We start from the raw sequence: 16,119 nt of genomic DNA on the forward strand, positions 1-16,119 counted from the left end.
TGAGAATCTTCATAGACATCTTGCATGATTAAGGAAAGGTGTACAGAAACAAAAGGAGAGAAATTAAATGGCAAAGCAGAGTGTCCCTTTTGAGCCAGTGCATTCAGAGCTATGATAGAAACCCTCTTGTAAGAATGGTGGAAATATTCAAACCAACAAATGACAAAAAGGGGTCCCACGTTTTGCGAAAGGCATCATCATGGCTGTGAAGTTTACATGTCCAGTAGTCCAGTGTTTAGGTTTTTTTGTTTTTCGTATTTTATTTTTTGTATTTTTCTGCAATTCGTTCCAATCATTGGCAGCTGAGAACTGACAGGAGTGGCAGCCGAAAGACGTGTGACCAGAGAGATAAACCTAAAGCAGGTTTATCTCTCTGGTCACACATCTTTTGCATGTGTGTATTCCACATTTTGGGTCGGTAATGATAAAGTGATCACTGAAATTAGGTACAATGGGGACTGATAAATGAGCTGGCACCAGTGAGTTAGGCAAAGTGTATGAAACAAGGGCCAACCAACTAGTGCATATAAGTCACAGTGGTCTGTGTTATATGGGGCTCCACTAACAAAACGGATGGCGCCATCTCAGGCATTTCAATAAACCACATCACTGAAGTCTAAAATTAGTAAGTTGGTAATTTTTTAACAAAGCAAGTTTGGCAACATGAGTAAAGGAAGCTCTGTGACAGAAAAGGAAGCCTGCCCTAGACTTAATTAAAACTTTCCCTTGGCACATGGAGTATGCAATCCATCCAGGGAATTTATAACTAAATTATTCTCATGTTGACTTGACAGAAATTTTTTGAGTAGTGTTCATGCCCTACAGAAACCAACGATGACTGTCAAAACGCGGTTGTGGTTTCACAGTGCATGGTGGATGTGGTCAGTTTGAGTACATGTACTATATTTTTCAAAGCAAGAAAAATGTGTCAAAACATTTATAGAGACTTCCTCAAACTGCTGCTGCAGCTTCTGTATCTGTATGTGCAGTATGTTCCGAATCCCCCACTTATGGCCAAAAATGTATTTTGTTTCAGTCCCTGCACATAACCCAGTTGAACATATTTACAGGCAAATGCGTGCAGAATTTCCTAACACAACGAAAGCGCTTAAGAGGAAGTTAAGGGTGTGCACAGAGTAGGCTCATTCAGTAGCCAGTGAATGGAGGCAAACTGGAGTGATGTGTGACTAGTATTTGTTATAGCCCCGCTGCTAATTAAAGATGGGCTAGAGAGGACTGAATGATGCAAGTAAAGAGGGAGTTACAGTAGTCTAAATGAGAAATGGTTACCAAGAGAGGAAGAATTTTAGTCTGCTACTGTTGAAAACTGCAAAGCATTTGCTTCCTGATCAGACAAAACAGACATCTAGACATAATTTTGGCATCTTTTTACAAATTACAAAAAACATTGCATTCAGCCAATTCATATTGACAAAAAAAGCGTAATCATTAAAATATAAATAACATATCAACCTACAAAATTATTTAACTATTCAAAATGAAAAAGTCTGAAAAAATTTACTTTGATTATCAGGGCCCCACATAAAAACCAAGTGTCTGAGCTAAATGCTAACATTAGCAGGTTTTTGGTCATAAAAGTTATTATTCATCCTGAGCGGGACTTTAATGTCTACCAAATCTTGTGCCAATTCATCTAGCAATTATGGAGACATGTCATTCAGAACCAAAAATGTCAACCTCTCGGCGACATTCCACAGTACTCAGAGGATCACCAGTAATTGATGATATATTTCAGTCTGGACTAAAGTGGTGGACTGACCGTCCGATATTGCCACCCCTAGTGCAATGCTGCTAGCTGGGCTAAAGACAAACATGGAAGACCGTTATTGGGTTGCATTTGGCTGTCACATTTTCTGAGCTTACGTAGGACAATATGAGTAAACCCACTGTAGCATGTATTGTCAAAGTCAGAATTTGGATGGATTAAGTGGAACAGAATTTTAAATTGAACTTTGAATAAACACCATGTTTTTATCAATTTTATATGTTTCTTTTACTCTTGGATGTTTGTCAGGGTCTCCATGGATGGAAAGCCGCAAGATTCGGTGTTGGTGTTGAAAGTGCAAGGTTCAGTGTCGGGCCTGGCTGTGGACTGGATCCATCAGCTCCTCTACTGGACCAGTATCGAGAGCGGTTCGGTTAATGTTGGCCTGCTGGATGGTTCAGCTCAGCGTCCGCTTATCACAGGTCTGGATAAAGTCTCCGCAGTGGCTGTGGATCCTCTCCAAGGGTATGCAAGCCCAGGCATATTTACTATTCACTTGAATTAATAGTAAGCATCGTTAAGGAGGTGCAGTGTACTCACGTCAGCAGAGAGCTGTGACGACATATTGTTGCTTCATGATCATTACAGTAAATATTTGTTTAAAAGCTTTTCACCTGGTTTGAATGAACGAATACGTCACTGTGTACAGTAAGAGGTGGTTAAACACAAGACTCTTTTTTTAAGCATGTATTTACACAGGGAGTGACAGTATAGGACAAAGCAATACATATATTAAGAGATAGCAGCAGTGCAATAAAGAGTTTGAAGTGTCTGGTTCATTCATGCATCTCACCAGTCAGTGATAAGAGCTGCATTTTTTTGATTCAAACATTGCTAGCCTTTTTGTTCTCAGCTCAAATACTTTTAGGTTTTATCTTATTCATTGTTTTTGTCTGTTTTCTTTGTTGAAGCACTATTTGTTTGCCACCTTGGAGGAAAAAAATCTGAATAACTTTTATGATAAATTTCCCACACAATTTTAAAATCATAGAACTTCCGCTATCCTTTAATAATAATGATATCAACTTGGTGAAATACGATTTTGTTTCTCAAAAAAGAAAAATACACATAAAAAGACGAACATAAAAGTTCAGTATGTAATATTTAGGAGGGTCTATTGAAAGAAATGCAAGATAATATACAAAACTATTGTTTTCAATGGTGTATAAAAGACCTTACATTATGAACCGTTATGTTTTATTACCTTAGAATGAGCATTTCTATCTTCATACACCCCGTGTCCCCTTACATGGACTTTGCCATGTTGCGCCGCCATGTTTCTAAAGAAGCCCAAATGGAAAAACGGCTCTTCAGAGCGTTGAATACGTATGAGGAAGAACAATGTTGTAATGTAAGTAGTAGTAGTAGTCGCAGTAGTAATTGACTAGTTTGTTAGAATTACGAAAAGAAGAGGAATCTGGACAAATGGACCACCACACGTCTTTACGTAATAAATCTTTATTGCAAATAGAGAAATAAAGCATACATGGGACATAAAAAGTATACAGAACTTTGATTCGTGCAAAATAACGTATACATATTTTGCAAACATGTAATTTGTAATATGGTTATAACGGTGAGTTTGCTGTCCATGTACAGTGAACTAGATGTCTGTGTTGTTATATGCTCCGATAATGCTCATCCAACACATCTTTGTAGTAGCGTCCATGTTGATTCCACATTCCGACTTAAGAGCACATGAACACACACTAAGTAGGAAGAATGATTTCACAACTCGGGAAATGGGACCATCGAGGAGCATGTGAAAGCACAGTGAGCCACTGGTTGCAATTCGCAACCCTCACCACTAGATGCCACTAAAACGTACACACTGAATCTTTAAAAAACATTTAAAACAGGACTGGTGATCTGTCCAGGGTGTACCCCGCCTTTCGCCCAATGTAAACTGGGATTGGCTCCAGCCCCCCGCGACCTTGTACGCAGGATAAGCGGTTGACGATGGATTTAAAACAGGAAAAAGAAAGAACTATAGGCCAAAACTCTGCTGCATTATTCATAAGCCACTTCTGTTTTCTCAGGCTGCTCTTCTGGGCTCAGTGTGGCAGCTCTTCAAAGATCGAGAGGGCTAGTTTGGATGGTTTGGACAGGATGGCTCTGGTTACTTCGTCAATACGACACCCCGTCGCTCTCTCTCTTGGTATGTTGTGTGAAATTGCACAAAGATAATTGTGCAGTGATTTTTGGGCCTCTGTTGAACTTGCGGGAATTGTTGTTGATAATCTATGTAAATTGTTAAGAGAAGTTTGAAAGGGGAAGCCCCACCCCAGCTTTAGAACAGGGTGTGTGCACGTGTGCGTGTGTGTGTGTGTGTGTGTGTGTGTGTGTGTGCACGTGTGCGTGTGTGCGTGGGTGTGCGCACTTCCAGCATAAATCAAAGGGCTGATCATGACCATCACAGCATTACAGTTTAGTTGCCCCTCTGTTGCAGGTCATGTTTCATGTGTTTTTTGTTTTTTTTTCTTCTAGATATACCTCGTCAGCTGTTGTACTGGGTTGACCAGGGAATGAGAAGCATCTCCAGAGTAAATCTAGAGGGCCATCACCGTAAAACAGTGGTAGAGTCTAATGGTTATCTGGACCGGCCCTTCGGACTGGCTGTGTTTGAGGTATAACAACCCCATGAAATAATGGAGACAGCTGGTGCCTCAAAACCATAAGAGAATATTTCTCACTACTGACAACGTCATGTCCCACTAGATACAGAACTGAATTTCAGAACGTAGAAACTAGAAATCACTACTGCTTTTCATGTGCTGCACCAGTCTTGTTACTCTAAAACTATGTATGTATGTATGTATGTTACATTTCGTAACACCATAACTTCCCTGTTCCCTTTGTGCTGAATCATGTCTAAAAGCTGCTGCATTTCTGTCACTAATGGACTCCTGAATTTGAACTCCTATCTGTGCAAATATCTACCCAAAAGATATCGTTAAGAATATAATTCATAATTTTGTTTGCATCTTGTGCTCTATCAGCATGCGCACAAGAACATGGTTGATCTGATATACACATTCCTGTAGACACATGTACTGCATGTGTGGCGCTTGCAAGTCATAAAACACAACAGGAAAAAGCCGAACAAATTAAACATTTAAAATGATCAGACAAATGGCTAGAAAAATCTCATCTGCTGCTAGCTTGGCCCAGGCCACGGTGAACAGCAAACATCCAGGTGTTTTTCTACTCAAATATAGAATTTAAAATGAAGACAGGTTGAAAACCTAGAAGACATTGACAAATATACATGAAATGGTAACTAAGTTAGGACCTTTTGTTACAAGGTCATTTCCAGTGTTTTCTTGACATATTATAAAATTAAATTTTTTATCTAATTGTTAGCACTGGTGTTTAGGCATGAGCAGTGAAATTGAGGATTTAGCAATTGTAGAGATACATTTTTACATCAATATAGAGATTTTGATTTAATTTTAAGTCTTTTTGGAGTCTTTTTACAATAAGTCCGCCATTTATTTTCACTTTGGAATACAAATGTAGTGGTCATACAAATATATGACTTGACAGTCAACATGAACAAGAGGAGAGGAGAAATTTGCTAAATGATCATCATCCACAGACTGCATATAGACATTATTTCAACATACAAGGATATTTTAAACATTGTAAGACTTTAGTTCACTGACTCATGGCCCTGTTTGCTGTAAAATACCAGCTCTGCTAAGTCTGTCCATTCTGCTTCAGGGGTTTGTATATTGGAGTGAAGAAGTGACGCACTCAATCTGCAGAGCCAACAAACACAACGGTGGCAACCTCCAAGTACTGTTGTCAAATGCCACCTCACCGGGCGGTGTGGTCATCATTCAGCCTGTTCTTCAACCAAACGGTATGACCAGTCACATGAGTTAAAGACATACTGTATGTTTCAAGTTTTATAGGGATTTTATTTTTGTAAGAAGGTCAGGGGACACTCTGTTGTTGCTGCTGTCCTTTTGACCTTCGCATCACAATATTGCCACCTTGCAGTCAATGATTCCTCTCAACTGATTGTATGTTCGCCTGGTTCTTAGGGCCATCTGTATGCGGAAATACCAGGACGGTCTGCCAGCACGAATGCGTTGTCAACCTGCTGTCTGAGAGTCCAGAGTTCAGCTGTACTCCTCCGGAAACCAGACGAAACAAATCTGAAGAAATCCCTGCCATTTCTCGATCAGTTCCTGCATCAACTTTATCTGATCCAACAAATGCTGGAATCCTCTCTCTCATTGGTAAAAAACACCCCCAAAAAACCTGTTTATTTCCCAAAATCTGTATTCAAAACAAATCCTCACCACAAGGCTGGAACAAGCTCCTGTGCTCCATGTCATGTAGATGGTGTCAACACACGTCTTCCAATTACATTAAGTGGTCAAACAGAAATGAATGGCAGTCTAGAGGCTGTTAATGGCACAGTATTGCTGTACATATTGCCTTTAGTTATGTTTCCCAGCTGCATTCCATTAGTTTGATGTAACTTAATTGCTTCTCCTGTGAGACGGAGGATATAAAATGTGATGATGTGATGTCACATTAAACTGAGGTCGATGTGTTCACTCCCTGCTGAGTCATTCACTTGCAACAGACAGTCATTGTGCATTAACTTTGGCCATGAGCTTTTGAGCTTTTAGATCCCACATACAGAATTATTAAGAATACAGACATGTGTTTTTAGGGATTACTAAAGGCTAAATAAGACAGAAGCAATTCTCAATATGTTTTTAACGGTCTGCTAAATAAAACGTACATATTTTTACAAGCCTGTCCACAGACAAACGTCTGAGTATCCAGAGAAGCACTCCACAAAATATAGTGTAGAAATACAAATAAAGCCACCTCTTTGTTTGAGGTTGTTGAACTAATCAACATATCCTCCGTCATGTCTGCAGAGGCTCTTGAAAGTGGTTCATTTTGTGTATGTGCATTTCCCAGTGTTTCTCAGTCTGCTGCTGGTGGGAATGGCTCTGTGGTGGTGGAGAGAAGGGTTCAGGCCGTCCACATCTCTCACTGAGCAGAGTTTCTCCCTCAAAGAGTCCCAGGACCCACTCATCATCCAGGAGCCAGTCATGTGTCCAAACACATGTCTCATCAAGGCAAGAGAAGTTTGCACGCACACACATACACAAAAAGAGCAGACACAGGCACCTTCAGAGAGGAGACACCTTTCCGTGTGTACACGTTTTTTATATATAAATAAATAAATAATTGTTTTAAAGAGGGGTTGGTTTTCCACTTAATGGTTATTTTGGAGATTGCATTTATGATGTGGCGAGCTGTTAGACGGGTCGCCTGTGAGACCTTTTTTTTTGAGTTTTTTAGACCAAAACTTGAAGAAAACAAGAGACTTCAGCCATGCTAAAGTGAGGGGATCACCAAAGTTATTTTAATTTATCCTGAGTGAGGCTTGAATGTGTGTAGCAAAAATGCATAGTAATTCATCCCACAAACGTCAACATTATGATGGTGCTAGAAGAAAGGTCAGAGGATCACCAAGGTTAGTAGGAATTAATCATCTGGCAACCAAGAATGTCTGTGTAAAATTGTGTGCCAATCCGTTCAGTAGATGTCGAGATATTTAACAGAATAAGTGGAAACTTTGACCTGCTGGTGCCACCAGAGGAAAAGTCAGTGGATCGCCAAAGTCATTAGGATTCATCCTCTTGTCATGGTGATCCAGCAAATATAACGGGATAAACGTGTGTGTGTATATATATGGGTGCTCCGTCATTGACTGATATTCATTTTAAATAGTTTGATTGGTAGTCTCTATACAGGCCTATCAGAAGAACCGATCAGATGACAAAATTCTGCCCAGGTATATTAACAGCTAGTGACCCATTCTAGCATTTTGTACAGAAACACAGAGACATAGAGACCTTAGAAGACGCGGACACAGTGGATAGTTTCCAGGAAAGCAACATTGAACACACCTGTGCCAATGTCATTCGGTACCACGTTGGTCTTGATTGTTTTGATAGGCTTAGTCATTAACAACAAGCGTCCTCGTCACGCGGCTCACCTGCTGCTGTGAAAAACAAAGCATGCGTGAAAAAATCCAAAATGTGACTTGTGTACCCAAGTACTAGGCTGCGTCCTTACTGCAGTAGCCTGCATTCAAATCCAGCCAAGGGCCCTAACCCTTTGCTGCGAGTCGCCCCCTATCTCTCTCCCTTATTTCCTTGTCTGTCCACTGTCCTACCAAAATCAAGGTAAGCAGATTAAAGTAGTTTGTGAGTAAACACCAAAGGTGAAGTTACCTACTGAAAATAGAAATCCACACACCTCAGCAGCCCTTCCCCTTGCCTTCAAGTGATAATGAAAATAATCAGCATTAAAGTGCATTAACCGACAATAAAAACAATATTTAGTTGCAGCTCTAATATTAATTAGTTACAGGTAACATATAGTAAAATTCATTTTATGTTCATACTGTCCCCTCCAAAATTCCTTTTCTTTTTGTTGTTCACTGAAGACATTTGGGTTTAAGATCAAAAGATGAGTATGAGACAAGAGTTTCAGTTTTTATTTCCTGGTATTCACATCTAGATGTGTTAAATAACGTAGGACATATCACTGTTTGTATTAGACCACAGTATTCCTAGGTGAGCAAAAGTAAAGGAACAAATAATCTTAAAATCAATAACATTTAATATTTGGTGGCATTCTTCATTTGTGATGCTATTCCAGGCTTTTACCGCAGCTTTTTTCAGTTCTTGTTTGTTTCGGGGTGTTTCTCCCTTCAGTCTCCTCTTATCAATGGCTTGATTTTCTAGTCTTCAAGTTGGTTTATCCTCTTTAACAGGAAATGCAGTCTTTATAGGTTTGAACCAAGGATGGAAACTTAGACTAGTCATGCAGAGCTATATAATGTTTGGACAATCAACCTAGAAGGCAACAAGAAACATCTGTCAGTCACATGTTCCAATAGTTTTGCTTACTTGAAAAATGGGTAGGTTCAAACAAAGGGTGGTATGTCCTGAGTTGATTTTACACATGTAGATGTGAATACCAGGAAATGTGATCTGAAAGTCTGATCTCTTGTCTCATACTTTTACTCTTCTGAGCTTAAACCCAAATGTCTTCAGTGAACAACAAAAACAAAGGAATTTGCCTTACCATTCCAATACTTTCGGAGGGGACTGTAATACAGGCTTGTCCACACTTCATTTAATGTTTTATAAGCTGCATTTACTCATCTCAATTTTTGTGGTTGTGGTAATACTATTTTACTTTCCACTGAAGTTTACTTTTACATCTACTGTTAATTTACGGTTGATGTGTTTTCTTATTATATTTTATTTAAGGCATCTTTAATTATTTCATTTCACCAGGCACATATTGCAATTTACAGAATTGTTTTCTGATGTTTTAAACAAATGTAAATATTGTACTGGCATCAAACCTCCAGTATCGGTTGGACTCTACTGTTTATTTGCTTCTTCTGCTTGAAATGTCTAAGGTTTTTTAACAAGCACTCCTGTACCTCCCAGATAAACACAGCTTGACTTCCTTCTATCAGTTTAAAGGCTTATGGTGTGAGGTATGTCGACTAAGACGTGTGTTTCTCCGCCGCCAGGAAACTCTGCTTAAGCTGGAGTTGGACGGTGAATGAAGAGGGTTTGACACAGATGGTCGGGTGACTAGACTTGACCTGGTGCCATATCAACCCCCGCAGTGACCTCGTGGCTGATAGCAAGACAAATCAAACTGATCACCCTGTCGCGCCCCAACTTCCTCTGGTGGTTAGTCACTCAAGAACTGACTTGAGTTCAGATGGAGAAAAGGCTTTCAAACAAAAACTTCCGTTGTATCTTTAGTTGTGAAAAAGCATTACTTTCAGTCCTCCAGAATTCATCAAGCGTGCTGGTGAGGATGTTTATTTATACCTAAGCTGTGAGCAGCTGTGAACAACCACATGTCTTTTTCTTTGCATTTTGAATATCAGCCCAGATGAACTCTTGCCTTAATTTTCAAACCCTGTTATCAAGCTATTTTCTTCAGCTGGTTACCAGCTGTGTTACAGCTGCAGGTCTCCAAGACAATTAGTGGAAATGTGATTTGTGTAGAGTAGAGCTGAAACAATTAGTTGTTGAATCGCTTGGTTGATTGAAAGAAAATGAATTGACGACCATTTTGATATTGGATGAATTGTCTTAAGTCATAATACCAAACATTTGCTGCTTACAGCTTCTCAAAAATTAGGACTTTCTGCTTTTCTTTTTCTTCTATGACAGTAGTACACAAGTAATTGGAATACTCTGCGATTGGATTAATCAATCGATTGAAAATAATTGATAGTTGCGGCCCTAACGTAGATTTTATTTAATTGTTTTGCTTAGTTGCACTTCCTCTCTACTCTTTTTTTTTTTTTTTTTTTTTTTTTTTTTCATTTGAATATTTATTAAAATGTTAATTTCATGTTTTTCAATTCTCAAAACTTCTCTTTTGCAGATTATGGATTGTTTTTACTTTCCAACGTCAAACAGGGATATCATGAATAATTTAACTCAATTTTCTTATGAAAACCTGGTGTTCGTTCTTAGCCTTCAGAATTTTCACACTGGACAGTTGTTTGCACACTGGTTTAAAGCAATAGTTCATTTAGAGAAATTTCCTTTCTTTTGATTAGTGAGCTTTAGAGGTGCTGGTAGGTGAATTTTGTTACCAATGACCAGAACCAGACTAGCTGTTTACCCATTTTCAGTCTTTATGTTATGCTAAGCGAACCAGCTGCTAACTCCTGCTTCATATTTATTGTACAGATATTAGAGTGAAATCGATCTTATTGTCTAACTCTCTGTAATAAAGTGAAGAAGTGTTTTTTCCAAAATGCTGAACTATTCCTGTACAGCTCCCAGAACCTAATTGGTCTGAAATAAGGCAACATTTGACTCTCTAATCAGATTTTGCCAAATGGAGACCTGGCGGGGGTTTTCAGACCCAGTTTTTGAAAATTTAATCCAGCCTTCAATTACTCTCTCTTTTTCCATCATTGAGTCTGTTATCATGTTCCTTGTCTACAGTAAATATAGGACATGGTGTGCACCCAACCAACTGTAACTTGTATCAAAAGTTCAAAAGCTTGCTGTGATGAATAATGCAGCATTGATTGTGTATTCTTGCAATCTAAATGTTCATTTCAAGTGGTCTTTTAAAGTTTAATCGATACATCTAAGTAGTAGAGGTTTGATTCTCACAGGCGACCTCTGTAATAATTAAATCTGTAATTGTGGCATTGTAACATCCTTTTGATAAAATCACTCATCAAATATCTTTAAGGTCCAGATGTCCCTATTGCTAAACTCTCTTTGCTTACTAAACTACTGCTGATTTTTGGCTTCAGCGCCAAGAGTAAATGCCACAAAAATCTAGATTTATCACTCTTTGTAAGTCTTTGAATGTTGGAAGAAATTACGGTAGTGAACTGTAATTCTTTGTACTGCAGTATTTGATTATTTGATGTGTTGATGAATATTTTTGGAAGTTTGCTTGTTTGCCGAGAAATAGATGGGAAGATCAATGCCACTTTCATGTCTGTACAATAAATGTGAAGTCACAGCCAGTAGCACAAAAGCTGTAAACTAGGAACCAGCTAGCCTGGTAACAAAGATAACTTTGTCTGCACCTAACCCCCAGTAAAACCGCATTCATTTTTACACAGGTTTTTGCAAAGATTAAACAAAGATACAATGTGTTAATTTATTAATGAGCTTTAGAGGTGCTGGTAGGCAGGTTTTGGACAGAGCCAAGCTAGCGGTTCCCACTGTTTCCTGTCTTTATGTTAAGCTAAGCTAACCAGCTGTGGCATGGATCTTCTTGCCTAACTGTAAGAAAGCACATTTCCCAAACTATTCTGTTATCAAATATTTGTGTGGGTACTAATGCTAGGGAAAATTTAGAGAAAGCCTAGCATGTCCAATGACAATAATACAGTATAATGATATCATTGTCAGTAAAGAGGAAAAGAGGATTTCTTTGGTTGCAGGTTTAGGGTTTGTTGATTTCTGAGCACTGGTGCTCCACTGGGAACAAATGTGTTTCTTTCTGTTCTATGTCAGGGAGGTTTTGTTTTTGCTCTTCTACACAAAGGCTGTTAGTGTTGGTGTGAATGTTTGGTTGATGGACATGCCTTGTTTGAATCTCATCTTTTTGTGTTATTTTTGTGAAAGTATGTTGGACCTATTAAAAATCCATCAGCACTAATTGAGAGGTAATTTTATAAGTGTTCAACCTGCTGAGTTGTGTGGTTAGTATTTATTTTTAAGCAAGGGTTTTATTTATTTCTGGGCAGCATTACAGTCATTGTTCTGTATTTGCACCATGGATAAAACTGTTTGGTGCTGTAAATAAATCAAATAAAGTATTTTATGATTGCATTGTTACAAATTAAGTCATCTCTTGTCTACCTCTGAGACTATAAAATCTCACTGTAAATCTGAGTGTACGTCAAAGAAAACAGTGCACGCCATGCGCCAGCACCTCAGCACACAGCTGTATCTTGCGCCTGAAACATCAGGGAAGGTTTTGATAAAGCCGCTGTTGATAAAGCCGCTGTCAAAGAGAGAATAAGAACTTGTGTTGAGCTACTTTAAAGGTTAATTAAATAAACATTTTTCTGTGCTCTTAAATAAGTGACTGTTTTTTAGGCACTTATGAATCTATATGCTTTGAAATAATATTTCACAGCCTATAATCTATGTTGAAAATGATCAATGAACACCTACAGTTTAAACAGGAATTTAGGAATCAGCTGTCTTTCAACTGTCAACAGAAGCACTTCCTGGTTTCATAGTGGGTAACTGTTTGCCTTGCCCTGACAATGGCAGACAATTAAGATTTCCAAATGTATTTATTATTTTAACACTTTTTTGCTGTAAATACGTGTTTACTAATGTACTTGTCATCAACTATTAACTCCTCCTGTGGACACCCATAAAGTGCAGGCTGGTGATAATGAATTACAATGTACAGAATTGAAATAATATAAAATATGTCTGTGTTTGAGTTTGTTTTTTAAAATTGGACCGAAAGACTTTAATTTAAACAGATAGGATTGTTGTGACACTTAATAACGTTTTGTGTATAAGGCCATTATCTTTACAGTCAACATGTCTATAAATTGAATTCCATGTTGTAGCAGATCCAGGATAGAAAAATTTGCCAATGAACCAATCATTTCCTTCCTCACGTTCCTGGTGTAGATCGTAAAAACTGTTGTAAAGTGATGCAACTAAATTCAGAGGAACATCTTAAGCTTAGTGGAACATTAATCCCTTTTTGGCACATTGGACTGCTGTCAACTGTGTTGCAAAGAGTATCATCTTCTAAGGTTTCTGATACCTTTACTAGTTCTATAAACATCTTGTTGTTGTTAATTTGTGAGGTCCACACTAAACTAGATTAAAGAGCTTTTATGCTGCTCCGTCATCCTGGAATCTTCTGCAATTAGGAAAAAAAAATGTCTCTTTGTGAATTGAAATTATTGCTACATAATTTGGGTGCGCTCTCTTCTGGCTGCTGATGTTCTTTCCTGGTTTAATAAAGGTGAAGTGAAACATTTGACAAGAGTGCAAAAAAAGCGCAATTCCTAACAGATCATCTCCACTGGACTTTTGTCTCAGCTTTTGATGACTTACTGTAGTTTTATGCTATTCTACCTCTGTAATCAGTTCATACTTCCCCTTTATAAGTCTTATGAGAGTAGTGTGAGGAAATGAATGAAGTAGAGTAGTATGTAAAAAAAAAAACAGCCAACCCTTTGTTTCATCACTTTCAAATCCTTAAATCAACTTTGTTTCCTAATCCCGCCTCCCCCCTGTATTTAACTGCTTAAGGAAACTTGGAAATGCACCAATGAGATTAAATGGATGACATCCCTGCTGCTTACCCTTGATCTAGACGTCTGATATATCAAATTCCTCACACACTAACAGTCTGAGAGGGGAATCTCTGTCTCTCACTATTGAACTACAATATCAGTTACAAGTGAGCTACAAAAACAGGAAGAGCTGCCATTCACTGGGGATTTCAGTTCCTGCAGGACCAGAAACAGTCTTTCTGATGATTCAGCAAGGTACCATGTGCTGCTAGTATAGCTACATTTCCTGGATTGTTTCCTGTTATTCTCATTTTCTTCTTTTCCACTGGCTTCCTGCCTTGAAACACAGTTGCTATGGCTTCAGAGAAATTTCACCTGCAGAGATGTTTGCAAAACCGCCGCTTGACTGTCACTACCACTGGTCTTTCAAAGAGTGTAGAGGACAACAGAACATTCCCATTTTCTCAGGAGAAAACTGTCAAAGCTTGGAGATCTCTGGAGGATCTGGACAGTCTTGGCATCAAAGAAGAGTGCCCCAAAGCAAAGGACAGACCTGAACGGCAACATAACATCACTGTCAATGTTGGGGGGAAAGTGTTTCATATCCCCAAACAGTGTGCCGTTAAATATCCTCAAACTCGGATAGGCTCATTGGCCCTCTGCAGGGACAGAGCAAAACTCCTCATGCTGTGCGACGACTACTGTGTGCGCAAGAACGAGTTCTTCTTTGACCGTGACCCTGCCTACTTCCACCACATTTGCCATTTCTACACAAGTGGAGTGCTGTGGGTCATACAGGAAATGTGCCCCATCAACTTCGAGGAGGAGATTGCATACTGGGGCCTGAGCCTGAAGGACACCCAGTTCTGCTGCTGGACGGTGTTCGAGGAGAAGGTTGATGAAGTAAAGGACAACCTGAAGGTGGATAGGGAGCTGATGGCTGAGATCGAAGTGAAGTACGACGACAAGTGTTTTAGGGACATGATGTTCGGGAATATACGGAAGTCTTTGTGGAACATGGTGGAAGATCCGTACTCTTCAGCTCTAGCAAAGGCTTTTACTTTGGTCTCCAACCTTTTTGTGCTCTTCTCCATCGTCGCAATGACTCTCAACACTGTGGAGGAACTTCAAACATATAGAATCAACAACAGAACACACATGGAATGGGTGGAGATCATCACCATTGTGTTCTTCACCTTTGAATATTTAATTCGCCTTCTCACCACTCCAAACATCACAATGTTTTTGAAGAGTGGACTCAACTTCGTGGACATGGTGGCAGTCATGCCTTATTTTGTCCAGATCATCTTCGAAGCCTTTTCTGACAGTGAGAACGTGAATGCTCAGGAAGACCTCAGGGCCATGGCTCGGGTCAGCAAGCTCAGCCACGTCCTCAAAGTCGTCAAGCTGCTGCGGATATTTCGGATTTTGAAGCTGGCTCGACACTCCACCGGCATGAGAGCATTTGGGTTCACTCTGAAGCAGTGTTACCAGCAGGCCAGTTGCATTTTCCTCTTCATTGCGATGGGAATCCTCACTTTCTCTGCTCTCCTTCATTCAGCGGAAAGGGAAACTGAGGGATCTCCTATCCACAGTATCCCACATGCCTGGTGGTGGGCTGCAGTGAGTATCAGTAGTTGAATAACTAAATGTCATGCACCATGCTCTTCTAGACCTCAGTTTTTTTCTAATCTACAAAAATCTTCCCCTCACCTGTCTTCTTCCTCTTCCTACACCTGACAAAGACAAATATGTGATATAGTCAGCAACACTACCACCTGATAAAGGTTTTTATTCCAAGCTGACATCACAGCAGCGCGTTTCACTGGATAAAATCTCTTATCTCTCCTTTTAGCTGCAGAGGTTTGATTGAAAGGAAAATCTACAGAAAATTTATGGAAAATACTTTAGCTTTGAGGAGGTGCCTTGAAGAGCACCTCAAGATTAACCTTCATAAACATAGTATTCATGATACTATTTATGTTATTAACTGGCTGTTCTTTAAACATAAACATAATGTTAATGCTAAATTTAACCTTAAAATAGTGTCCTATACAACACGTTCTCACTCCTAATTCATCAAATATGGCAGCTTGGTTAGTAGCCGTATATGCTTCAAACTATGACACTATAGGTAACCCTCTAGCATCATTTCTGGAGGTGCCCCTCTAGTGTGATGTATTGATGTGCCTTCAGAGTCTGGTTGATGTAGTACACAGAGCGCAAAAGTCCGCGTAGTAAGCTGGTTTTGGTAAAACTGATGCTAGAGGGGTACGTAGAGCGTAGTTTGAAGTGTAGGGCCACTGGCCAAGCACCCACATTTGATGAGTTGGGAGTGTGAATATGTTGCCCTCTGACATAAACATGGTGTATTTCCCTACAGATACAATTGTTACTGAGTGGGAAGCCAGTGGTGAAACTGAGCCAAAGGGATCTGGGCTCAGCTTCGTCAGATTTACAACATTCATTTTTACACATTATACAAACTTGCAACCCATGC

The 16,119-nt window shown here is 39.3% G+C and overlaps 1 protein-coding gene across 2 annotated transcripts in view; it reads left to right on the forward strand.

The window, feature by feature from the left end:
• Nucleotides 1-16,119, forward strand: part of LOC119900534 (low-density lipoprotein receptor-related protein 8-like) — a 35,173-nt gene that overhangs the window by 16,833 nt on the left and 2,221 nt on the right. Inside the window, exons 7-13 of one of the 2 annotated variants that reach the window (XM_038715573.1) lie at nucleotides 2,036-2,251; nucleotides 3,826-3,944; nucleotides 4,274-4,413; nucleotides 5,510-5,651; nucleotides 5,836-6,033; nucleotides 6,734-6,894; nucleotides 9,378-12,191. In XM_038715573.1, coding sequence (XP_038571501.1) covers nucleotides 2,036-2,251; nucleotides 3,826-3,944; nucleotides 4,274-4,413; nucleotides 5,510-5,651; nucleotides 5,836-6,033; nucleotides 6,734-6,894; nucleotides 9,378-9,413 — 1,012 coding nt within the window. In that variant the 3' untranslated portion in view covers nucleotides 9,414-12,191. Of the gene's footprint in view, nucleotides 1-2,035; nucleotides 2,252-3,825; nucleotides 3,945-4,273; nucleotides 4,414-5,509; nucleotides 5,652-5,835; nucleotides 6,034-6,733; nucleotides 6,895-9,377; nucleotides 12,192-16,119 lie in introns of those variants that run through there. The other variant, XM_038715572.1, reaches the window with a different exon arrangement.

This window comes from Micropterus salmoides, unplaced genomic scaffold (genome assembly GCF_014851395.1).
Source record: "Micropterus salmoides isolate LMB-PRFRI ecotype aquatic unplaced genomic scaffold, ASM1485139v1 Ms_hic_scaffold_13, whole genome shotgun sequence".
Lineage (NCBI taxonomy): Eukaryota > Metazoa > Chordata > Actinopteri > Centrarchiformes > Centrarchidae > Micropterus > Micropterus salmoides.